We start from the raw sequence: 26,540 nt of genomic DNA, 5'->3' as shown, positions 1-26,540 counted from the left end.
ATGGGAGTCAGTTCTCTAGGAGAAATCACACAGCATGTGAAATCAACCACATTTAAATCTGAATGCTGATAGGGACAATACTAATTACAGGGTGCTGGGCAAATTATCTAACTCCCTGAAGCCCTGTTTTCCCATATGAAAACAAAGTGCCCTGGGATCTACCCCTCTACACAAGGCAACTGGAATTACACGAAACAGTGCTGCAAGACTCCATGTGTATACTCTGTTACTTCTTCCCTGCCGCCTCTTGTAAAAATAGCTTACTGTGAGTCACAGATCTTCTATGCAACTACTTACAATATCCATTACAGAAGCATTTATCAATAATTTATGAGTGCTAATTATGTATAAGGCATTGTGCTAAATAACTCTGGGTAGGATAAAACATTTTCTGCCCTCAACAAGCAAAAAAAGAAAAGAAAAAAAAACAAGAAGTGGTGCAGCTAATAGAGGTGCTTGTTTTGTTTTTTTATCGTTATGGTTTTGATCTAAATTGAACCCCAAATGTCTCAGATGTTGGGATCATAGGGTGCTATACTCATCAGAGGGCTTGTCCACTGAAGGAGGGGGCGCCTGGTTGGAAGAGACAGGTCCCTCTGGGCATGACCTGGAAAGGTGGATTCTTGCCCTCAGCTCCCCTCTTTTTCTGATTCCTGGCAGCCATGGGTCACCATTTTCTGCCTCAGAGCCTGCTGACCATGGACAGAAACTGAGCCAAAAGAAAGCTCACCTCCTTCAAGCTGTGGGTGTTGGGCATTTTGTCTCAGCAAGGGGAAGTGACCAATTCACCTACAACCTGGGGCATGATGTGAAAAGTCTCAGCACTGAGGCCCAAGAGGCCACAGGAGCCAGGTGGGAGCAGAGCTGGCCAGGGGGGATGTTTAGGTAAATCACTCTCAGAAACTCTGAGGAGGAAGTGATGCCGGTCCTGGCTGCATAACGAAACCCACACGACAGCTTTAAAACAAAGTTTCCCTAAACTGAGTGCCTTTTAAAACTCAGATTCAGAATTCCTGAATAAATAATTACTGAGCTGCATCACCTAAGTCAACTCCCTCCTTTCCTGCTAAAGGAAGAGCAGCTGTGCTACCAAAAACTTACTCACTACAATTCTATAGCTTCATTAAATTTCTCTGAATTTCCCATATCATAATAAAAATTACTGTATCGCAGTCATAATCAGAACAAAACAGTATTAAAAAAAAAAAAGAACGGTGAAAGGACCCCAGCCCCACAGGGGACTGCCCAGTCGCCACCATTCCGCCTCGTCTTCCTGCTAATTCCCCTCAGTACTCTGCTCCCGCCGCCTCTGTGTGTTTGCCATCGTGTGGCTCGACTCCCGTACATTTTTCGTTTGATTCACTTCATTTCTTCCCTTCCCCACGACTTCATGGTTGTAAACCATGAGGCAGCCAACAGGAACTTCAGTATTTTTGAGCGCGTCTTTGGCCTGAAATACAAAGTGGAAAATCTGTGATGTAATGCTCAGTACTTGAAAAGGCCACAGCAAAGAAACAGGCAGCGCAAACAGGATGTACAGGAGAATCAGGAGCAATGAGACGTGGCTGTGTTTTCCCTGTTCTCAAATCTAGCTCCATCATGGTACCCAGCATCTGTGTTCTCCATGGTGTACCCATGTGAAGAAAATCTCTGGAACACAGTCCCTTTGTACATCCTGAGCCTCTGATTTCTTCTCACCGGGAGCAGATGCGATCTCCAGGGTCACCCTTCTCAGAGATGGCAGGCATATTCATAAAGAGGTGGGAAAAGAAATCACCTTTAAAAGTCTTTCACTAGAACTCTCACTTGTTAAAATTCTACTTGCTTAATTTTTTTGGAAATTATGAAAATGACCTCCTTGAGTCCCAATACCATATAGGCGACCAGACTGGATGTCATCTTGTCCCATGATTTCTACTCAAAGTGAGAGGATAAAAGTTATGGCAAAACCACATTTTAGAAAGTTCTCTAAAAAGTAAACACACAAATAGTCCATGATCCACTTGCACAGAACCACACACACACAAGTGCACAAAAGGTGGAAAATTTTAATAAGCTCTGTAGAGTGTGCCAGTGTAATTCTCCTGGCTATGATATTGTACTATCACTGATGGAAACTGGATACTTGCATCCTCTTCTACTATTTTTTTGAAACTTCCCATAAATTTATAATAATTTTAAAATATAAAGTTAATAAGTATAATTTATAGTAAATAAAAAAGACCTTCCAACAGATATTAAGAAGAAATGTCAGGGCCGGGGATTTAGCTCAGTGGTGCCGCCACCTGCCTCACAAGCACAAGGACTGGAGTTCCATCCCCAGAACCAAACCAAAACAAACGTCAAGCCAGGTATGGTGGATGCAGAGACGGGAGGACTGCAAATGAGAGCCCAGCCTAAACAAGTTAGCAAGATCCTGTCTCAACATTTAGAAAGTAAAGTAAAATACATGGGCTGGGCGTACAGCTAAGTGTGAAGTCCCTGAGCTCAACGCCAAGCATCACCAAAAAGTAAAAATAAAAATATGAATAAATAAATACAAGCCTACTGAGGGATGAGGAAAACCAGGTGTGTTTGGTGTCACAGCCGACCCCAGAAGAAGCCGGACCAAGGAGGATGGGGAGGGAGTCCGCTGTGCTGAGTGCAGTGGCACAGAGGTGACTTAAGTGGAATGGTAGAAAGGAAAAGCAGGGCCTTTAAAAGTGACTCCTCTGTGGGTTACATCTTTAGCTCCCAACAGTATTTCTGCCCCCAAAATTCTTAAAACCTAATGCTATGTCTACACCTCAAGTACTCTGAGTCTGAGAGCTTGAGAATACATGAAGCAGAGTCAAAAAATACAGTGAGCTTAAATTTTTAAATTTACAGTAGACACACTGCTATCAATCCCACTCCAGATACTCCACTCGCTTGGGACACACTTATCCCCATCATTCTTGGTTCAAAGCAGATTAAAAGAAAACGAAAATCCATTTCACTCAATCCTATCTCATAGTTTCCAACACGCCTCCCACCTCTTCCATCAAGTCTGATGCTTTCTTTATGAATGCAAAGGAGCTCAAGCAAAATGGTCTGAGAGACACGCGGTAGCTGCTTTAATTATTACACCCTGCCCCTTCCGGAAGAGGCCAAGCTCGGTCATTATTTAACACGGCTACTTGGTCTTATCTAAATTAACAGATTATCAACTTTCAAAACGGAACTACTCTAAAAATCTCTCTTCTTTGGAGCCCAAACATTGGTCTCCACCTTCTCTTTAAATGTAATTTGGGGTCTTTTTTTCCTCCAGGCAGGTCCCCACCTAGTTACAGATAACGAAAGCTCCTGTAAGGAAGTTGTAGACTTTTTTCCTATTTTTCTGTAAATTAATAGCATGAGAAACTACTCTCCAGGGATGTGGTGAAAATGGGTGAGGGGTGGAAGGTTACAGTTCACAGATTTTTGATGGGTTCCCAAAGAGTTTCCAGATTAGGATGGAAAATAAAAGGGAAGAAACCAAGTTAGCCAGAGATCTCTTAGTAGACTATCAGAGCATATAAAAGGTTAAGCTGCTCTACAAATGTTACAAATTACGCTGCAATGCTCTCTTTTTCTCCGTCAACTTTCAATTCCCCCATGTGGTACTGAAGGCTCCCAATCACCCATCTCCCTGCAGACCAGCCTCCGATAGGCTTTCTGTTACTCTTCTAACAGAAACTCGTCTGTGGTTGTCATCCTTTCTAGAAGCAAAATCCTGTTGAAAATCTGCTGATACTTATAGACTGAAAAAAGCACATGTATGAGGTAAGATCAAAAATTATAGTGAACGCTCACTCCTTAGACATGAATTTATGACGGAAAAGAACACATCCTATCATTCTTGACACTTTCTGAAGCAGATCTGAAAGTTCACTTTGTATCTTCAGTGGCAGGACTGTGAGTGCCTGAATCCATTGAAACAATTACCTTCCGTGGTCGTTTTGCCTTGGGGAAGAGCCAGAAGTCACACAGTGGATGAGGACACACCTTGATATTTTCATGAGGCCGAATTTCCACCGGATGGCACCTGGCAGCAGCATGTGCAGAACTTTTTATCACACCTCATAAAGACACTCAGGAATGGAATCAATATAAGAAAATGAAAAATAATGGAAACAAATAAACAAAAAAAAGACGCTTAGGAAAGCGGACTTTCAGAACTGCTTCACAAAGGGGGAAGACTGATAGGAGACGTGTGTCTGATGCAGGAGAGGGGTTCTGAGGGTGCTTAGTGGCAATGTGTCTTTTACTGTAATAATATTTTAAGTTGAAACGTTCACCGTGTATTTAGATCCTACCTCGTATATAATATTTTATGAATAGTCTCAAGTTTTACAGACTCATCCTAAAACCCGAGCCCCAGGTTAGGAAGCTCTAAGTAGGAAGCTCTGTTCTAGTAGGCAAAACAGTTTCTCATCTCTGACATAACTGACAGTTCCTCTGACCAACCTTTCCACCAACCCACACTCCTTCTGTCCCTTGAAATGCAGAAGAAATTCCATCATCTATCTCAACCAACTTGCTCAGAACCTGGTCAGCTACTATGACAGACAGCGCTTTATATCTGTCTCTCTCTATTTCTTTATATATCTCTGTATGTCTTTATATCTGTCTCTATGTTGGCCCCTGGACATGTCACTTAGCACCTTTCATTTGTGTACGGCTTGATCCTGGAGTGTGAGCACCGGAGTCTGTGCCCAAGCACAAGGCCAGCTACACAGAGAACACTGTATTATCCCACATATGTTGAAACAGATGATGCTTTCTCTTTTCACTTCCCTTGGGTCCTGCACAATATTATACTAAGTGTACAGAAAATGCGGACTACAGTAAACACAATTCATTCTGGAAAGCTTGCAATGTTTTCCCCTCTATGTATATCTATAGCCAATCTTTCTTTTTTCCCACAAGCATAAATTAAGATATGTTCAAGGTAGAAAACTTGAGAGTAAAAAATTCACACATCAAAAATACAAATCACTCACAATGTCAATACCCCAAAATATTAAGCACTATTATAATTATGAAGCAACAGAAGTTATCTAGTGTTTTTCCTATGACTGCATAGATGTATTTGCAGGTTTTTTTTTTAATTTAGTGAAGCACATTTACATTATGTATAAATGCAGCAGTCTGCCCTTTACATGTAGTGTAAATATTTCACTAAACTGGGTAATCACTTTTCATCACATGATATTTTAAAGGTTGCAGGGCATTCATCTAGTTGAATACATCAGACTTAAACTAATCTCCAATTGGTTCACATTTAATTTGATTCAAATTCTTTACTTGTTATAAACAAGTGAAGAATACCTTGTTTGATGTATCTATTGCTTCCTTGTGAGTTATTTTCTGGAACTAGTGATAAAACACAAATAGCTCCTATGGTGATTGAAAAGAAAATAAAGTTAATAATAAAATTAGTCAACTCATATGTCTGGGAAATTTCCAGAAGGAAAAAACCTAAATGTCCTATTAGGATGCTGGATACAGAGAGTTGAGGCAATGAGATTGAGGCAGCAACAAGAGTACAACACTTGGACACCTGAGAGCCGTGCAAGAGGGTCACCTGCAGATGGCCAGACTCAGGTCACAGCTGCATCTTAACCAGCTCTGAAGTCTGGGGAGATCTCTGAACTTTCCCAGCCTCCGTGTCCCCACTGGAAGATACGGACAGCAATTAATCCCCACATCACAGCACTGCCGTGGGGTTCCAATGACATGGCCCCTGTGAAACACTGCGCACAGCACCATGTCCGGAACATAACCAAAGGACAACACTGTTACTTGGTCTGGTGTTTTTTCCCCAAGCCTGTTCCCTTAGAAGGCTATGCTCAGCATGCACCATATGATGGTTAAAACCACAGACTTTCTTAAATGCTCACCTTTCCAAAAGAAAACTGTTGTGAAAGATGGTGATTTTATTAAAAGTTATGAAGGTGATGGACTTAAACTTAACTAAAGTTTGGGAACTTTACTAAAGAACAACAGAAGTAACAGGGATGTTGCTTTCTCACTTCTCACACCGCCAAATATTAAGGAGTGATGATTCCGGGTTAGGGGAGAAGCGGAATAGGACACTTTCACGACCTGGTAATGGAATTGTGACCACTATTGCGAGCACTGCTAACAGTGGTGTCCAACAGAAGCTTTTGAGCGGGGGGTGCTGGGGACCGAACTCAGGACCTTGTATTTGCAAGGCAGGCACGGTGCCACTGAACTAAATACCCAGCCCAACAACACAAGATTAAAAAAAAAATTTTGTTGTTGTTGTTTATCAGTACATGTTTGTAGTACATAATGATTATGTTCATGGGGGAAGATGGTGCGTGCACATAACACACTTTAACTCTTTTTCAAACCTCTCTCCCCCTCCATCTCTTTGTCTCCTTCCCTTTTGCAAAGGATAGAGCTCCCCTAACAGAAGCTTTTGACACAATGGACATAGCTGATGGTCACAGCCTATAGTCACCAATAGCTGGTGACTACTCAGCCCTTGAAATACATCTCACATAACTGAAGAAGTGAATTTTATTTCACTTTAATTAATTTAAATTTAAACACCCAACATGTGGTTAATGGCTCTTGCACTGGGCAGGGCGCCTATAGCTAACAATCTAGCAATACCCTTACAGCTTTATCGCATGCACACACACCTCTCGTCTCAATTCTGGTAGTCATTCTAACTGTAATGAAAGTTCATGGGTTAGAGCTGAACCCATATTTCAGCAGGATAAACTGAAATAAAGAGGTATTTAAAACTATAAAAATATGCTAATAACAAAAAGTACGTAATTCCAGTTTTGCAAAAAGTATACATACGGATGGAGAAATATGGAAGAATATCCCCAAAATGTTAGACTTGAAATTATGAGGACCCAAAGTGACACAAAGGTCATACATGTGATGCAAAGCTATATAAGGCACCGAATTGCCACACTGTCACTTGCAATTGTGCTGTGTGTATGTTAACAGTCCACTGACAGCAGGACGTTAGGTAATATTCACATAATTAGTTAAAAACCATGTTTATAGTTTGATTTTGTATGGCTGAATTATTTATGTACTCAGAAAAAGAAAATATTTAAATTCTTTCATTTGGGGAAAAAATATCAAAAGCAAAGGGGACTACTGGGTCAAAGGCTAAGCATATTTTTAAGGCTTTTATACCTATGAGTCAAACCACCCTAGAGAAAGAGCACCTGTGTTCATCTCCTACAATCACGCTTCTCTTCCCATCCTTACTATCATGGGCATTACAATTTTTTTCTCTCTTGCTGATTTAATGGGTGACAAATTGTATCTCTTTTCAGTTTGAATTTTATTACTAATAAAATGTCATAGGTACTCATTTGTCAGCTACTTGCAAATTCTTTTAGATATTCTGTTCATGTTCTTTGACATTTTTCCATATTTTCATACATCTTTTCTTATTACTTTGGAGAGTGCTTGTATTTTATATAGACTGTATATTATATACACATCCATATGTTATACATTAAAGTTATCAGTATGTATATATTGCAAATATTCTTTTTTGGCCACTTGCTTTGTTACTTTGTAGTTTATCTTTTTAAACAGATAGATGTTTTCAAAGTTTAGATAATGAAAACCTCACAATTTCTCTGTCATGTTTTCTACTCTCTGGTGGCATATTTTATTATTTACTATGGCAATTGTTATTATTTTGTTGTTATTTTTAAATGTCACCTCCTTGTGTAGTTTAAGCTGGTCTTAAATATATAGCCCAGGCTGACCTTACCTCACGGGAATCCTTTGCCTTGGCCTCCTGAGCACTGGAACTACAAGCATGTGACACCATGCCCAACTTTGGTGGTATAAGGAGTCCCTGTCCTTTCTGATACTATACAAATACCGTTTATTTACTTCTAATTATCTTATAGTTTTATTTGCTTTTATTTGGCTTAATTCTTTAGTCTTATGTTCTCAATTAGATTTATGCTACCAAAGTATATTGATGACTTTTTAAAAAATCAACCATAATTTTATCGCATTACCTAATTATCCTTTAATTTGCAGGTGTCAGGTATTGTGTCCCAGCGGCGACACCTCTGCACCTAATGTAGGGTATAAAGTCATTTGTGTCCTGCTTGTTCAGTGTTCGACATCGCAGGCTTCCTGGTCTCCACCGTTATGTTTAACAGTGAAATGACAGCTGTGGTTTCTCACTGTTCTAAATGAGTTTGACCAGCGGCAGCAATAGGGGCATACGATGCATATGCTAAGTTGCCTTTCAAAGACATTGAACCTGTTAGAGGAATAGGGCTATACTGACTTCTGCAGTCGCCTTAACTTTAGATGATTTAAAAAACAAAACAAAACAAAACAAAAAACTAGATTTACAGTTTTCTGGGGGACCTTTATTTTTTTCTTTCCCTTTTTATAACCCAGGCTTAGGGGTTTACATCCAGATGTCCTCCCAAAGCCTCACGCGCTCATAGGTGGGGCTGTGGGAGGGGACTGGGTCTGGCCCTGAGGCTGAGTGGATTCCAGCACTGACTGAAGTTGGGAGGGAGGTGCAGTGGGTGGACTTGGCCACTAGGGTGTGGCCTGGCCTGCTCTACATCTCCTCCCTGCCCCTGCCTTTGATCTGCTTACCTCTGCCTTGGCTGCGGGCAGTTTCTCCAGTGCAGTCTACCTGCCTAGGAGCCAACTGGCTATGAACTGAAACCTCTACAAACTGTGGCAAAATAAACCTCTCCTTTAAATTGCAGGTGTCAGGTATTGTGTGTGTCCCAGCGGTGAGAAAGTTAACTAAGACATGGGGTTTTAAAACTTATTTTTTAAAAAGGATAGAAATGTTCTACATACGCTTCCTCCCCATTACACACAGCTGTGGTGATTTCACTTTCCAGGGCTCAGTAGTCAGGAATGGCCGTGTACACCTTTAGTCTCAGCTGCGGTCAGGCTGAAGCAGGCAAATCAGGAGTTGGAGGCCAGCCTGGACAACACCAGGAGACCCCATCTCCAAACAAACAAATCCTCAGCAGAAATTAATTAATGATTGGCTTGCTGCCTCCGGATTTGACAGTAGTTATACTCCTAGTCGAATCTTAAATTCTTATCAGAAGTAATTCTTTAAATTTAAGATTTAAACTTTCTTAAGGGAATAGAGTTTACAAGTCATGGAGAGAACTCTTCCTTTTTTGAAAGCCTGGAAGAAACATGCATAGGCCAAAAGCAAAAAGCAGCCACTAAGGACCTCCTTAATCCTACACAGGAGGTAAACTGTGTAATCATGATCCCAGGCATTTATAATCCAATTAAGAGACAAAAGGCCAGAGTGTCTTACAAATTCTTTGAAGTTCAACCATCTCATTTGATGGACTAGAAAGGCAACTGTGGAGTGATTTAAGCAATTTGCCTAACTTCACAACAAAACATCATTAAAGGACTTAAGTGTTTAGTCCCTAAGTCTAAATAAAGAAATGCAGAGTGGACCGCTGAAATGTTCTTAGGTAGAAGGATGACAGCATGCTCCAGGCAAAGTAGCAACCTATAGAAAGAGGGAAAGAAAACACGATTCTGATACACAAAGCGTAAACGAGTGACTTGGCTGTTTTTGAGAGCACTGTGAGAACTCCCTTGTAGCATCTCTAAAAAATTTCATCTAAGCCAGCTCCACATGTGAACACTTTGAGAAAAGCTCATAAAAATAAATAGAAGAAATAAAAATGCTGACTTCCCAGCACCCAACATCATCTGCCCTCTAGACCTCTTCTCACCAGCGGAAAGATGCAAATGCTCTTACTTCAAGCTCTGTCAAGGGCTCACGATATCCCCAGAGCCCGTGGGCTAAGGGCCTGATCCAGGGATGGCACTGTTGGGAAGCAGTGGGACCTTTCAGAGGGGACCTAGGGGACAGTCTTGTCACTTTCGGTCACTGAGGGATACCTCTCTCCACCTGCCTCCTCCTTGTTCTCTTGCTTCCTGGTCATAAGTAGTTTTACTCTGCTGCTCGCTCCCCACCACGGGCATCGGGCAGCTCCACTGGAAGCCTAAGAGTAACGTAATGGGTCCTCTTGGTCATGAACTGGAAACTCTGGGAGCCAGAATAAATCTTTTCCCTTCATAAATTATTGCAAGTATTTTTATAGTGACAGAAAGTTAATTAACACAAGGTATATGATATTTTAGCTTCATCGATCCTTATTATTTTTCATCCTGGTGATTAAGAAGCTGCCTAGAGCGTGATGTTATTGAAATGATGTGTGGGCATGCCACAGTTTGGATAAGTGCCTTCAAAGGCTCATGTGTTAAAGGCTTCGGCCTCATGGTGGTATGACTTGCTGGGAGGTGGTAGAAATTTTAGGGGATATAGCCTAGTAGGAGGTCCTTAAATTACTGGAGACTTGCCCTGGAAGGACACTGTGGGACCCTGGTCTCTCTCCTTCACTCGTGCTCCTTGGCTCATGATATAAGCATTTTGCTCCACCCCACATTCCTACTACAACACACTGCCACTATAGGCCCAAAAGCAATGAGGTCAACTGAACACAGACTGGGCCCTCCAAAACTGTAAGCCCAAACAACTCCTTTCTCTTTGTTAATAGTAATACATACTAATAGAAAGCTGACTTACACAAGGAGAGAGTAAAATTTTGATTTTTTAAAAACCTTTTGTCTTCTATTTGGAGGACTTAATAACATAAAAGGAATCAAGAATAAACAAATCCATATTTAAGATTACAAGTTTTGAAATGCATATTTGCATATTAATTTAAGTATCAAGTAAAAGTCTATGCATATTATAAATTTAAGCAAAGAAATGAAGTTTGAAATAAGCTTAAAGAATGGGTCATGGTTCAATAGATGAAGGGAAGAGGGAGAGGAAAAGGGGATCACAAAAATAAAAGAAAGAATTGAATGTGTTATGTACAACTACAAACTTCCCACAAGGAATGTGAGCACTGTGCACTATAAACATGTACTAATAAAATAATTAAAGGGCCAGGGATTTAGCTCAGCGGTTCGGTGGCCTGCCTTGCAAGCTCAAGGATCCAAGTTCAATCCCCGGTACTCCTCCAAAAAAAAAATTAAATATAGATGGGAGGAAAATAAAAAAATGAGTCATGGCATCAAGTTAATAGGTTATAATAATGCTTTTTGAAACAGTACAATAAAAACACCAGGAAAACTATACTCAGGAAGCACAGGTACTCCACTGTAAAACTTTTGTTTAGATTACACCTATACTTATTTTCTGAGTTGTGCTATAAAATAGTTTTTTCTTGTTTTTACTGTGGGACACTTGTTTAAAGGTATGAGAAGCAAGTTTAAAAGAACTATATAAGTCAAAAGAACTATGGCACATTCTCTAATGCATCACAGTTTACATTAGAAACTGAAAAGCATTTGGCTGTAATACTGAATAAATGCAGGGCAAATAATGTGAGAGGTTATTTTAGTAAGAGGAGAACAAAACAAAATTAGTCTCAGTAATGAAGCCCCAAAGCCAAGCACAGTGTATTCAATAAACACTTGAGGAATGAATGAAAAAATTATGGAATTAATTAACTACAGTGGACCAGAAGCCATAGGAGGGCACAATTAAAAACATGTATGAAAAGGATCTTTTTTATAGTATTATCAGGGAAATGAAAAACTGAAGGGCATTTCATATATCTTCATGTGTGTGTACAAAATGCATGTACTGTATATGTATGTAAAAGTATGTGTGTACGGATATTCCTTGTTGAATGACTCACCCGGTTAACGACTGTTCAGACTTACGACCCACATTCAGACTTGTGATGCAGGAACATGAGCAGCAGTGTGGTGTTATGGTGACTTCTTCTGCAGTACACTAGTGTGATTTGTGCTGATTGTACTGTACAGGACTGTAGCTTTATGTTCTGTTATACATTATAGCACTGCATGTAACAGGCAAATAAAAGCAAAGTCATCATGTTGGAGTTTCCTTTGACCATTTCTTTGTTCTGAACATTGTAATGTACATTCTCTATATACTTTTCTCATTTACAACCAATTCATTTAATGACCTGGCAGCAGGAAGTTAACCTGGTCATTCAACAAGGAATGCCTGTATATGGATATGCATTTATCTGTATATATGTGCAGATATGTGATGTCTAATGATGAACTGGTCAACAATGGACAGCACATCTGACGGTGATTGATCCACAAGGCTATAATGGAACTCAAATATTTGCCCAGGGGCTTCAAAGTTCTAATGACATCATGAGGCAGTACATATTCACAGTGATACTGGTGGCAGTGAATCCACCGTGCTATCAGTATTATGAAAATACAAAAATACAGTTATGCACACTCTATAAAACCTGGTAATAAATTACTGTCACTGATTTATGTATTTACTGTACTATGCATTCTATTATTTTAGAGTAAACTTTTACATATATTTTTTTAAAGAGTTAACTGTAAAACAACCTCAGGCAGGACTTCTGAAGAAGGCACTGATAGCTCTGTGAGGGCTCTTCCTGGGAGGAGGTGTGGAGGTGAAAGATGGAGATCCAGGATCATGGCCCCGTGTAGGCCTAACTCATGTGCATGTTTGTGTCTCAGCTTTTTACAAAGAAACTTTTAAAAGAAAAAGGAAAGTTACCATAAGCTGATGTTAACTTATTTAAGAAAGAAAACGTTTTTTCCTAACGTGTAGCCTAAGTATCCAGGGTTTACAAAGTCTAATAAGTAGGTGCGACGCTAACTGACTTACACAGGCAACTTCCAGTCCTGCAGGCTCCTTTCACAGCAAGTGCCCTGCACAGACGTGCCACTTAAACGCAAAACAACCTTTTATACTACAATTGTACTTTGTGTATTCTACGTTTAGATACACAAATAGCAAGCACTGTGTTAACAGTGGCGTGCAGTATCTATCAGTACCACGCCGCACAGGCTTGCAGCCCTTGAGGAACAGGCTATGTACCCTGCTGCGGAGGCCTGGAGGCTGCCGCGGAAGGACTCGGTGCTGTTCCCACAATGAAGTCCCCAGGGGACTTCTTAGAACACGCCCCCGTGGACCGTGCAAGTACTCTACACGTCATACGAACTTTTCTCCGGGTAAACAGCTCAGTGGCACACTCCAGGGTGGGTAAAGCTGGGATGACACCCACCCCTGGTGGAGGTCCGCCGTCCTCAGCCACCCTCCGAGCAGCCAGGGAAGGACGCAGGCCTGAGGAAAGCCGGGGGGATGAATGCGGGGCGGATGCTGGCTGCACAGGGGCGCGTTTTCCTACTGCTGTCCACCAAAAATATCTTCAGCTCCCTTTTCTCTGGGTATATTCAAGGGAGGGGGGAAAAAGTGACTCTGGATGCAGCACGTGGCAGCGATCGGCTGAAGGGATGCACTCGGCGCCCTCGCCACCGCGATCACACACCCGACTTCTCCATTTGCCCTCCTTTCCTCCCCCAGGGTCGCAATGAGAATGGGGTACAGGGATTCTCACGAATGTAAAGCTCGCTCGCAGTCCGCGGAGACTGGTGATGGGAATGCGCTCAGAACCTGGGTGAGGTAGGACAGACAGTTTCCTCCCTCGGGGTCCCCTTCCCGGGCTGCTCACCATGAGCATGGCCTCCTCCATCCACTTTGCAGTCTCCTCTGCGGACACAGCGCGCGATCCGCCCGCAGCTGCGGATGGAACTGCCGAGAGAGCCGCCTTCGCCTCCATGCCTCGCCCTCCAGACCGAGACCCAAGAGCCGCGCCGCTTGCGGAACGAAAGGCGGGCGAGGAGTCGTTTCCGGGGGGAAGTAGAGCGACAGAGCACAGGGAAAGCGATTTTTGACGGACCCCGGGTGCTCCGGACCAGGGAGCGGCGGCGGCGGCGGCGGCGCTGCGGCCAGGACGGAAAGAGGAAAGCGATTTTTGACGGACCCCGGGTGCTCCGGACCAGGGAGCGGCGGCGGCGGCGGCGGCGCTGCGGCCAGGACGGAAAGCGCAGCTGCTCGTCGTAGTCCACGCCCCCTTCCCGCTGGGGTGACAACGGCTGGGGGAAGGCGGCTGCCTTTGGGATTTGTGTGCAGCACGGAGCGGGACGTCGGCGTTCCTGCAGGGTCGTCCGGCCCATGCGACCGAGAAACGGTGGCCTGGTGAACCGGCCCCTCGTCCCAGGCAGCCCGCACCCCCCGGGGCCCGAAAATGCTGAGATCGACGTGGAATTTTCTGAAACGTCACAAAAAGAAGTGCATCTTCCTTGGCACGGTCCTTGGAGGTGGGTGGCAGCTGCTTGGGAAGGGACCCTGGGGAGAGAGGCGTTGGGGAGGGGTGACTTTCTGCTCGGTTGGGGAGCGGCCGGGCGACCCGGGCCGGGTGTGCGGAGGACGGGACGGGACGGAGCTGCCGGGCCCAGGACCCGACCGCGCGGAGCCTTCGGTCTGCAGGCTGCGCCCTGACCCCTCGCCTTCCCACGAGAGCCCACGTTTCTTTCTGGCAACCCAGTACTTTGTTGGGCTCTCATCCTTCGCAGGAGTTCCGTGATGTTCTCAAAGAGTTATCCTACGCCTGCACTTCGGATGGCGTTTAAACTCGCGTTTTTTGACAACGCCTTATTGCACTGAGGGCCTAGAAGATATAGACGAAATAAAGGAAAAGAAAGCAATAGTTTCATTGTGATTCTACCATTTTAGGACACACTTTATGCAGCAGAAAATGTTCAGGATTGGAATCTTGTGCACTGTTCCCGGGATTGTCACACTTGAGATAATTATCCATCTAGCCTTGTAACTGAGGTCCCTGGGCCGTTTTGAGACCCTTTTTCCTTAATACGATGATCATGTCGCAGCATTTAGGAATTTGGACAATAGAAAGCCTTTTGAATTATACACAAAAAGAATCTAGGGACTTTAGAAGGTTTTGTTTGGTTTGGTTTTTTGGTTTCTTTTTTTAGAGCTTGAGTTGTTGAGATACATGTTTATCACTAGCTTTATACTTTGATTACAGCTCGGGTTAATTAGGTTAGTGGAAGAGTCATCTGCCTCTTGTTATCTATAGCATGTCCCCAGGTAAACATCGAGATCTCTTAGCTGTACTGACTTACAACCAACTTGAGTTACAGCCAGCCCTTGGAAACTGATCAAGTTCGTAAGTCAAGGGTCGAGTGTACTAAAAAGTCAAGAACAGAAGTCTCCCAAAGAACTTAGTTGCTTTTGTCTTACTATTAGATCATATTGTATCCCCCCAAAAAATTTGAAACTAACAATGCCGTTAGCATCAGTAGTTCAGATTTGATGATTCTTGAAACTCCTAGATAGGGTGTTGAAGGAGGCAAGGATTGTGTTCTATATGTCTCTGGGGTCTAGCCCAAGTTGATAATGAGGATATGTAAATTTGATTATCTTGCGAAATCCTTTAAAGATGAAATATATTTCATGATACCTTCAGTTTCTGGAATTTTTTTTATTTTTATGGTGGGCATTTTTTTCTTTTTTGAGACAAAGTCTGACTGTGTAGTTCAGAATGGCCTTTAACTCACTATATAGTCTAGTCTAGCCTCAAACTCACTGAGATCCTCATGCCTCAGCCTCTTAAGTCCTAATATTACAATGCTTATAATATCTAACATGTATTTATGCTATGCTAAGACTAAACAGTCCATTTTATTTGTAAAAGCTACACATATATGTGTGGTAGGAATCTAAGTAAAATATTTTTGCCACTCCTGAAGGAAGGAAAATGATCTCGTTAGCAATTTTAGAGGCAATAGCATACTTCTTCAAGCTTAGAAAAACAAACCTAATGGTAGGTCAAAAGTAATCACAGGGGAAGAAAAACACTATACTTAAAACATAGTTATAGATTTTTTTTTTAAATCCAAGAGATGTTTATAATTACAGATTATGAGAAATGAAAGAAATTTCAGAGGACTACAAGTCCTGCTGTTTTCTAACAGAGAGAGAAAGACAGGGAGGGAAGGAGAGAGCATTTCTTTAAACCTCATTATTTCTAGTTCAGGGGGAAAATATTATCACGTTAGGAAATATTTATTAAATTCCAGGAGTGCTGAAGGTAATATGATTAAAGATGTACAGATTTTAAAAATAGTACTAGCTACCATTCATTCTCCTGTATGCTGAACACTGTACTCATTTCATTCTGTTCAGTGGGGATGACAACAGGTAATTAGGGTTACCTCATTCAAAACTGTGGGAACTAGAACTCACCCATAGTATTTAAGAAACTTGCCTAGGGTCCCAGAGTTAGTAACAGAAAAACTGAATTCAAACTCCAGTGCAACCACCTTGCCTTCTTGGACTTCATAATCTAAAAGGTAAGAAAAACAAATGTACAAATAATAAAAATACAAAACTATTAGAGTACTGTACAGATCAAACTGGCACATAGCGCATTCAGTTGCAAGAAAAATTAGAAAAAACTTTAGGGAAGAAGCAACACATTTTTGAGAGGCTTGAAAGCTGAGTGAACTATCAATATGCATGTTTAAAGATGTTTGGCCATCCAAAGATGGGGGAGGGAACTAAGTAAAACTTTGAGTTCTTAAGTAGGACTTTCTATTTCCCTGCATTTTGGATGGGTAATTGCTTTAGACCAGCTGGTACAATTTGACCAGTTTCAGAAAAGACTAGAGCAGTGGTTTTCAGATTTTTTGATCTGAGGTTAAATTAAGGATCCTAAAGAGCTTTTTAAAGCTATCTGTTATAACCAATAATTTTTAAAAATAGTTATCACTTAATTTAAAGTTGCAGTAATAAATCATTGAATATTAACCTAAATAACACATTTTCAAGAAATTAATGAGAAGTGTGGCGTTATTTTGCATTTTGCAAATCTCTTTACTATTTGGCCTAACTGAAGAAAGGTGGATGTTCATGTCTCATTCTGCAGTCACTTGTAATACTACATAACATGTATCCTCTAGTCCTCAACTCTACACTCACACATGACAGAATGAGAGTGAAAAAGACAACTAACATTTTGGTCTCATTATAAAATCGTTTTGACCTCACAGATTCCCTAAGAGTCCTAAAGCTCTGAGGGTACCCAGGCAGTACTTTGAGAATCATTTCACTACTGCAAGAAGCACTGCAGGACAAAGAGCAATCCGATTCGTACTTATTGACCTGCTGATTTAAAAAAAGCATAGAACATTCCTTTAGGATTTAGATCATAAACCTTGTGGTTTCTGGCCTCTTTAGAATTTTTATTCATTCATTCAGCAAGTATTTGAGGGCAGAGAATTTGGCTCAGTGGTATGCAGCCTGCCTTGCAAGCACAGGGTCCTGAGTTTGATACCCAGTACCAAAAAAAAAATTTTTTTGAATGAAAATATATGATGCTTACTCTCACTGTACTGGAATCTCTGAACACAAAGGAATAAGTTTGTTCCGACCTGTGAGGATCTCAGTCTGGGAAGCAGAAATGGAAATAAACAAAAGTAGTAGAATGGTAGCATTATAGTGCAAAAACAGCAGGATGCTGACCCATTGAGAAGCATGAACATGACTGGCAACCTGCGTAGAGGAAGAGGCTCTCCTTGTGTTAATTTGTAGAGCTAGGGAAGTAGAACAGGGCAGAAAACAAAAAGGAGATGTGCAAGAGGTTCCAAAATGTTGCTTTTGTTGACTCAAAGTGTATTTCACTATGGCTCAGTTCATGGGAAGTGATAAAAAGTTAATTTGGACAAGTAGTTAGAAGGCAGATTATGCAAGGCCTCCCTTAACTACAGCATGGTGCATAACATTTACAGTGTCCTGTGTGTGGTGCTTCTCAGACTTCGGTATGAATGGAAATACTTAAAGCAGGAAATCCTTTCTCCCAGATTTTGATTCTTTGGGTCTGGAGTGCAGTTCAAGGATTCCTTAATTCATTCGGTAAATATTTGAGTTCTCCACATGTTCTGGTAAGAGTTTAACAGAAGAGTTGGGAAGCTGTTAACAGCTCAGTTCAACAGCATTAATTCAGGACCTAAATGAACACTATGGTAAAGGGGTTAGAAAAGTAACAAAACTAAGAAAATTATTTGTGATGTTGAATCAGAATAACAGTACTTAAGGGGATCTTTTGGATTGGGAACAATGTTAATTATTTTCCATTATTGAAAATTTTTAACCTAGTCAAAATTAATAATTTTTTTTTTAGATCATTTCACCGTGTAGTTCAGGGTAGCCTTGGACTTGCTATATAGAAAAGAGATGGTTTAAAAACAACAAGTACGGAAACTCTAGAGGATATTTTGCTTTACCAACAATTTTTTGAAAGGAAACTTCAAAATACTTTACTTTTGGGAGGTATTTAGCAAGTGTTTCATTACTCATAATAAAGTTATATCAATAGAGGAAAATTTAAAGATTGTATAATCTCAGTCTTTAATTTTATGAATGAGGAAATTTAGATTCAGAGAGAGCAAGAACCTGCTCAAAATCACTCAAGTAGTTCGTATCAGAGCCATCAGTATCTCTTTTTCAGGCCAGAATTCAGGATCCAGTCAAATGTAGAATCCTGACCTATATATGTTAACGAATATTTTTTCTACTCTCATTCTTATTTTCCTAGTGAGATAATCTGACAAAATCAGAATTTATAAATTTTGGGTATGAGAGCCTCAGTGAACTAAACCTTGCGTGGGAGCTTCAGTGTTAACCAAACAAAAATCATGGATTTCGAGTTTTTTCCTACTTCCGTGTAGCTTAAGCAAGAGTAGTTTATTATCTTATAGTTTTAAAGGTTTGTAGTCCAAGATAAGGTGACCACAGGGCTTGTTCCTTCTACACATTATAAGGGACCTATACCAAGCCTCTGTCTTTTGTTTGTAAATGGTCGTTTCCTCTTTGTGTTCATATTGTCTCCCCTACATGTTTCTGTGCCCAGGCTTCCTCATCTTTAAGGTCACTCACGTCACGCCAGTTTAGGCCCCTCACTCATGACCTCATTTCATAATTTGATTACCTCGTGAAGATCTTATCTCCAAACAAAGTCACATTTAAGGTGCTGGGGTTCAACGTGGGGATTGGGGTAGGGAGAGTGGGCACAGTTCAACCCTTAGCAATTCATTTTGGTTTTTAGCTTTCATTAGAATATACTACACTTATCAAGCAAATAAAGTAGCTCCTAAATAAATTATCAGATTTATTGACAATCTGATGGAGGAGAGGTAGACCTTTTCCCTTGGAAAACAAATGTGACAATCAAACTTACTCTTCCTCCAGAAAAGTTCTTAGTTGTGCCAACAGTGCCATTTCAGTGTTTCACATTACAGTGTATCTCCAGAGATGATAATAACTTTACACATAAATTTTATTAGTGTGTTATCCAAATAAGATAAGCAGTTTATGTGAAACTAGTTGTGTCAGAGTTACCTGACAAAGGATTACATTGTGAAATATGTCAGTTTCTTCATTCTTTTCATACTGTGGCGCTGTCAGTTTGTTTAGGATGGGTTACAGGAAATGTAGCCAAGAAGCCTCTTCTGTGAATTTTTTATTTTTAAGCATGATTATAATACATTTATTTTTATGCACGCATAGTACAATAATACTTCATTTCTAAACCTTAAACTTTTATTGAACTGTTATTTTTAAGAAGTAAATTAGTTCATCCACAGCATCTGCCTTAGTGAAAGTAAGATGTGTGCTTGTTTTGTGTCGCGAACCGGTGACGCAGAGCACTGTCCCGCAGTGCCTCAAACCTGAAAGAGCAGCGGGGTGGAGATGGGGCAGAGAGAAAGGAAGGACGCCAAGACAAGAGTCTGATCAAGGTGACGTTTATTGCAGGCAGGCATCAGCCTTTTAAAGGAAAAGACCGAACTATTATGGGCTAGGATTACCATAGTAACCTCAATACCTGCTCCTGTAGATAACATCAGATCTTTAACATAACAAAATGGAGTTAACAACACCTGACTCCTACAGATCTTTGGCTGTCCGTGTTTCTCCCGTGCAGGGTCGAAACAAGTTTAACACGTGCAGTCCTTAAAAAGGAACAAATGTTGTCTTTCAAAAAGCCAGTGGCTCATGGCTGGCTTCCCACAGTTTTGCAGTTCCTAGAAGTGCCCCATGCTCACTTGTGGCACACAGACCAGATCCAATTATTTGAAAAGTGTATAATTTTTAAGTTCTTTCTGACGATATTGTGGGCCATAGGCAGTTAGAGACAGATGGGATGAAACCAAGTTCTGGAACACATAAAAAATACTAGCAAAGGTGAGATAGTAACACAACCTGTTCTATAAGCTCATTGAATTCTGTCCTTATTTGGCACTATGACAATATTATGTATAAAGAGTTCACCAAAAACAAATGCAGCAGTATTCTAGCTGCGGGATTCTGGTGGCCATCTGGTTCAAGTCATTTGAGTCATTTGAGCCCTAAAGCCTCAGAATCCCAGGCTGAACCATTCAGAAGGGGAAGACGTAATAGATTCATGTACATATTCATGTTCATATGAATATCACCGTACTGTTTTAGCTAGTCCAAAGTTTTGAACACCACTAATTTAATCTATGAAATTCCATTTCTGATATTTATTAGACCAATATTTGATGTTGATCAGATAAAAGTTATTTGAGGCACTTAACCCTTAAAGTGTATCTTTTTACAAATGCTAACACCAGAGTGTTCACATTCCCAATTAGGACAACTGGCTGTCCCCCACCTTGAATACAGACCAAAGTGTTACATTTATGTCATACTGTCTCACCTGAAGTTTGTTAAGTTACAGACCACATGATACCATCTGTATTGACCCTGAAGTGTTCAATACGCTGTCCTTCCCCCCAATTACAGTTAAGTTACTAGTTTTTAGATGGTCTAAGATCTCTTTTCTCAGCGATTTCTCTAACTCACAGATGGAAAAACAGATGCCTGCCTGCCTGCCTTACTTTCACTCTTCCTTTTAAAATTTTGCCCTATAGTTTTAAAAAATATTATGTGTTCATCGAAGAAAATATAGAAGCTATAGAGAAGGAAACAGAAAAGAATCACTTGTTACTCACCATTCATTGATGACCATTGTTTATTATATATTAGAAATTAGAGTGTTGGGGATGTAGCTCAGTGCTAGAACACCTGCCTAGCTTGTATGAGGCCATGGGAAATAAAAGAAATTAAAACCTACCATTTTTCATTGTGTCCATGCCTTTAAAAAAAAAAAAAAAACTTTCTGAATTCCTATTATATCATCTTAACAATATAACAAGGATATTTCCTTTAGTCATTAATTATTTAACAACGTGGTTTTTTAATGGTTGTAGAAGATTACATTATGTGGATGGAACATAATATATTTAGGAAATTCCATTTTGCTGGACATTTATAATATCTGTAGATAACTATTAAAAGCACTGCTAGACTCTCTAGATTTAATTGCTTTTGGCCTCTTATATGCTCATCATTTCCTCTGCCATTGGCCATTAAACTCTTAATCTTTCTTTTTAATTCAGTCTTACACAATTATTTAATACAGATTTTTTAAAGTTGTAATTTTTAAGTTTTCCTTAATATAAGACTTATAATTGGATTTTTTTAAAAGGTTAAAATACTGTTTGGGATTTTTAGTACTCTAATATACTACTTTATTTCAAAAATAATTTTAGGAGTATATATCCTGGGGAAATACGGACAGAAGAAAATCAGAGAAATACAAGAAAGGGAGGCTGCAGAATACATTGCCCAAGCACGACGACAGTATCACTTTGAGAGTAACCAGAGGACATGCAATATGACAGGTAAGGCAAAGAAATCTATTCTACATGCGTGAAGCTGCTTGGTTTTTGTTTGTTTTGAGGTACTAGGGATTGAATTGAATCTAGGGCCTTTGCACTGAGCTTCATCCCCAGCTCATGTTTTTATATCTGTGTTTTGAGGCAGGGTCTCACTAAGTTCCTAGGGCTTGAATTTGCTATTCCTCTGCCTCAGGCTCCCAGACTGCTGGGGTTATACGCATACCCCACCAATGTCTGGTGGAGTTGACGGTTGATTTATATTTATCTGTGTATTTCCAAAACCAAATGTAGAGGAAAAGGCATAGAAGGATAAATCTACCAAGCATTTGCATTAACTGAAATATATCATTTTAGTCTGAGTTTTTAAAATCAGTATAAATACTTGGTCATTCATTTATTTGTTCAGCAGATACTCACAGTGCTCAGCACAGGGGAAGTAGGTAGTAAACAAGAAAAAGAAAAACATCCGTGAATTCAGGTTGTATGTTCTGTTGAGAAGTAAAGGTGATAAACAATCAGTAACTTTGCGTGTGATGGCTGCTGTTAGCACAATAAAGCTGTGTGAGGAATGAGGGTGCTTTTCAAGAGAAGGCAGTCGAGAGTTGGGGCTCTTTGAGGAGGTAACGTTGCAGAAGAGATCAAAGGGAACAGTGGTGGGAGCTGTGCCTGAGGTGAGAACAAGTTGGAACATTTGTGAAACTGCCCAAAGGCCACGTAGCATAAGAACAGTGAGCTGTGGACAAGTCGTAGGAACCAAGGCTTCAGAGATGGATCCACTCCCACAGGGCCACACAGGTCACAGGCAAGAGTCCTGAGCTTGTTACCTTTACAGGAGTCGGCTACAGACACACAAATCTCACACCATAATGTGCGGTCAGTCAGTGTTAAATTGTGGTAATGGTTCAAACTCTGGAGCTAGAAATCAACCTGCCCCTCTTTTGAGAGAACGAGTTATTGGTTCTAATTGTTCAACACCTTGAATAATTAGTTCTCTAATCTGTAACAAACCTATTCTTTTTCAATTTAGAGCTTAAACTTCTGTAATATTTATTTCAAGAACAATTAACTTAGAAAGAATTCATGAAGGTAAATGATCTTTGTTCAACTTTAAAAGTAGAACTTTATTTCCACAGTTCAGAGGACTTTATTGTCCATTTACTTGCCTCGTTTTACAAATGAAGAGGCTGAGGTTAAGAAGGGGGAAAGGCCAGCTAAAATTACAGCTTGAGGTAAGAATTTTCATATTTGAAATAAAACTCTGAGAAGTACCTCCATTCTGCAGAGCAGAGAGTAATCAGAAGTACTGTGTTTAATGACAGCCCTGATGAGGACCATGGATAAAGCAGGGGCACAAGGGTGAGAGGCATGTCTGGTGTAGCTTCCAGTTTGAATTATATCATCTCTGTGACTTTGGTTTTAAATCTCAGCTCTCTCCTCTGTAAAATAAACACCAGAAACCCAATCTTTTTGAAATGTTTTTTGTGACAGTGATGAGATAATGAACCAAAGTACCTGCCACATAGTAAATACTCAGTAAATGGTAGCTTTTAAAAAGTTACATAATTCTTTAAAAATTCAGTGTTTCATGTGATGATGCAACCGGGACATTTTAATGACTTTTGGGGGGGCAAGAGTGATCATTTCAGGTTATTATTCAGATTTTGGGAAAATAGAAGTAGCAGCTCCCAAGGTCTCAAAATGCATCTCAGTTTGATGTGCATCCTTTGGTCAGTCTGAGTCTTTCCGGAAGCAGATGTCAGGATAGGATTAGATGTGAGAGTTTTCCTTAGGGGAAATGGCTATGAAGAACAATGGGGAGGGAGCAGGTGTAGGCACTGAAAACCTAACGGAGTTCCCTGCTAGAGAAGTCCACACCTAAGCATTGTGATGGGCTCGGTCCATTGTGGCCCTAGTAATGGATTTAGAGGGGCAGCACCTGGGGCTGCTGGTTAACTATGCCATCCCAGGAGTTGGTGGGTGTAGCGCATGCCCATCATCATTACAACACTCAAATAAACAAAGAGCCAACTGTAGACAATTAAAAATAATATGTGGCGGTCACCAGGAGGCAAAATACAGGATTACTGAAGAACTTGGCAAACCAGCTCCTGTTATGCATTGACAATAGGGCTATAAGTAATATGATTCAGTTTATTTCCCTTTAGATAAAAATCTGTAGTGAAGATAATAGGAAAAAATGTAGGACTTTTAGGTAAATATAACTAGTTTTTTTGCTCAAGTTTATCCCACCTTAAAAAATAGCATCTGTTGGAATACTTCTGTGTTTGCCTTTTGACTGTATCTTCAGGATTTTACTGAAGATCTAGAGGGGCTCCTTATTAAATTTACACATGAAATGGAGTGTTGTTCTACATTAAAAAGTCATGTGGGGGCCGGGAATTTAGCTCAGTGGTTCTGCCATCTGCCTCATGAGCACAAGGACGTGAGTTTGATCCCCAGCACCAAAAAAAAGAAGAAGAAGTCATACGTACAGATACATACATACAGAATTATCTGAGCTGGTTTGCAAGTAGGGTATGTGAATAAAGATTAGAAATTCTAGTTGAGTACAAATTTGTTAAGAACAAAGTCTGATGTGACTTCTAGAAATGTTAATTTACTCTTAAACTACAGTAATAAAGTATGTGGTTCAGATCAAATGGGTACAGTATACTCTGCAGTAGTCAGGGACATTTCTGCCTCTGACATGTTAAGAAGATGTTTTCAAACTAAAGTATTTCATAAAGAGGCAAATAATCAGAGCTAATGTGTACTGAGCATTTCCATGAACCAAGAAGCACTGTTCTAAATGTTTTATATGTCTCTATCCTTACAACAGTCCTGTAAAGTGGTAGTAATGTTACGGAAGGAACTGGTAAATGACACACAGAGACGCAAGAGTTGGTAAAACAAAACAAAACACTTTTGCTTTACTAGTTAAGGGTCAGCCTGTATCAAGGGCTGTGCCAAATGACTGGCCCTGGGCTGAGTTACATTCTGCCCTTTATAGGAGCTTTACAATCATGACTGCATTTTAGGTAGTTCGATAAGACATTCCAGTTCTCTGAGTTCCCGTTACAAATCATGGTCACAAGACAGTTTAATTTTAACCCAAATGTAGCACCTTCTTTGTGGTTAGGATGTTTATCTTTAGGATTCACCTAATTAGCTATTCTAGCCCACAAGAGTGGGGGTGGGTTAGGAAAACAGGACTGGTGACATTACTTTCGTCTTAACTCCTTTATAGTCAAAGGATTTACAGAATGTTTAGGGTTTAGGGTCTAAGTATACTTTGCTTGTAAGGTACAGCGATGGTTATCTTAGTTTGAACATCTGGTCTTACCCTGAGGATTTGGCTAAGCACCTCTGACATCAGTTAACCTTATAACATTTTAAACTGGGGCTATGCGCCTTCAAACTTTGTAGTTAATGATGAAACCTCTGGTACTGTCCTAAGAAACAAGCAAAGCAAAGCAAATTACAGAAGCAAAAGATAGTGTTTATTCTGTATTTCCTTAACATTTTGTAGGTTTCAGACTATTTACAGAAGTTCTCTTTATCAGTAATACTCTTCTGTTACCCTTAATTTACCTCTGATGAAACTTGGGCACAGAAGGGTTAAGCAACTTGCTCAAGGTCACAGAGATTCAAGCTAGTATTTGTGCTTGGACTGGAAATACTTAGCATGGAGACCAGGTGGCTAAAGTGCTGATTAAACTAGATGCATACATAAAAGTGGGTAATGGGGTCCAAGACAGGTTCCTAGGTTCTTGTGTGTGACAAACAGAATAGATGTGGCACATGATGGTAAAGAAAAAGCAGCAAAATTTATTAAGGCAGTAGTACACTCAGAGTGAGCAGGCTCACACCTGTGAGAGGAAAATGGTAGCGTACTAGGGGCATACGGGTGGGCTTTGAAAGTGTGTGCCAGTTCTGGGGCACCTCTCAGTGGGGTCTTCCAGTCATCTGTGTCTCTTGCCTATGTTTCCATCACCTTTCCCCATAATTCACTCTGTGATAACTGGATGTATGAGATGCAGTCCTTACCTGTGAGCGCCAGGTGAAAAAAGGTTACTGCAGGTCATAACAGCAGACTTAGTGCACATGCATACATCCTAGCTTAGAATTGTGGAATTTTCTAGGGCAGGCTTGGGCATCTTTGCTTTCTTTTTCTCTGCTCCATTTTAGAGTCTTAGGACAAGGGCAGAGGGGAGGTGATTTAACTTACCCCACAGTAGCAGGCTTGCTGACTCATTACAGAAAAGGAAATTTCAGGATGCATGGGAAAGAGGCAGAGGAGGGTTTATTAGGCTGAGACAGGGAGAGTGGTGTGCACTCAGGAGAGGAGTGTGGGTGACTAGACAAGTGAGACACATTGCAGTTCAGGACTGAGTACATTTATGCTTTTCTCTATTTTTTTTTTCTTTTTTAAAAAAATTTTGGGTTTTTTGAGACGGTGTCACTACATAGTTGAGACTGACCTGGAACTCGCTATGTAGCCCAGGCTGGTCTCGAACTCACAGTGATCCTCCTGCCTCAGCCTCCCGAGTGCCGAGTGCTAGGATTATAAGCGTGGTTATTAGTGATTTCCATCCTTAATTGCTTTGATTATACTTCGACTTAGTTTTTCTCAAAGTGAGCCTCAGAAATAGCACTTGTGGAGTTACGCATACGGGGTGCTATTCCATCCTGGATGCACCACCACACCCGGCTACCTTTATGCTTTTCTTGAGGGAGGAAACCCTAGGGGAAAAGCACCCCTTCAAGGGTTCCAGCCAGTTTGCAGGCATTTTTTTTTAATAGGTGATTTAAACATTCTCTGAATTCACTCATCCTTTTGTTTA

General features: G+C 40.6%; 2 protein-coding genes across 2 annotated transcripts in view; one reads left to right on the top strand and one right to left on the bottom strand.

Annotated features, from left to right (window-relative positions):
* Positions 1 to 13,728, bottom strand: part of Adat2 (adenosine deaminase tRNA specific 2) — a 21,444-nt gene extending 7,716 nt beyond the window's left edge. The window contains exons 1-2 of the mRNA XM_019207807.2: positions 13,584 to 13,728; positions 1,346 to 1,450 (exon numbers count right to left, since the gene is read on the bottom strand). Of these exons, the coding sequence (XP_019063352.1) occupies positions 1,346 to 1,450; positions 13,584 to 13,691 (213 nt within the window). The 5' untranslated portion in view covers positions 13,692 to 13,728. The remainder of the gene's footprint in view (positions 1 to 1,345; positions 1,451 to 13,583) is intronic.
* A 183-nt stretch (positions 13,729 to 13,911) lies between these two features.
* The window catches only part of Pex3 (peroxisomal biogenesis factor 3), a 41,999-nt gene continuing 29,370 nt past the window's right edge, over positions 13,912 to 26,540 (top strand). Inside the window, exons 1-2 of the mRNA XM_010626608.3 lie at positions 13,912 to 14,232; positions 21,568 to 21,699. Coding sequence (XP_010624910.1) covers positions 14,160 to 14,232; positions 21,568 to 21,699 — 205 coding nt within the window. The 5' untranslated portion in view covers positions 13,912 to 14,159. The remainder of the gene's footprint in view (positions 14,233 to 21,567; positions 21,700 to 26,540) is intronic.

Source organism: Fukomys damarensis, unplaced genomic scaffold (assembly GCF_012274545.1).
Source record: "Fukomys damarensis isolate Sample0158 unplaced genomic scaffold, DMR_v1.0_HiC HiC_scaffold_14, whole genome shotgun sequence".
NCBI classification, from domain to species: Eukaryota; Metazoa; Chordata; class Mammalia; order Rodentia; family Bathyergidae; genus Fukomys; species Fukomys damarensis.
The sequence above is the reverse complement of the archived record's forward strand: the minus strand, read 5'-3'. Positions and strand labels throughout refer to the sequence as shown.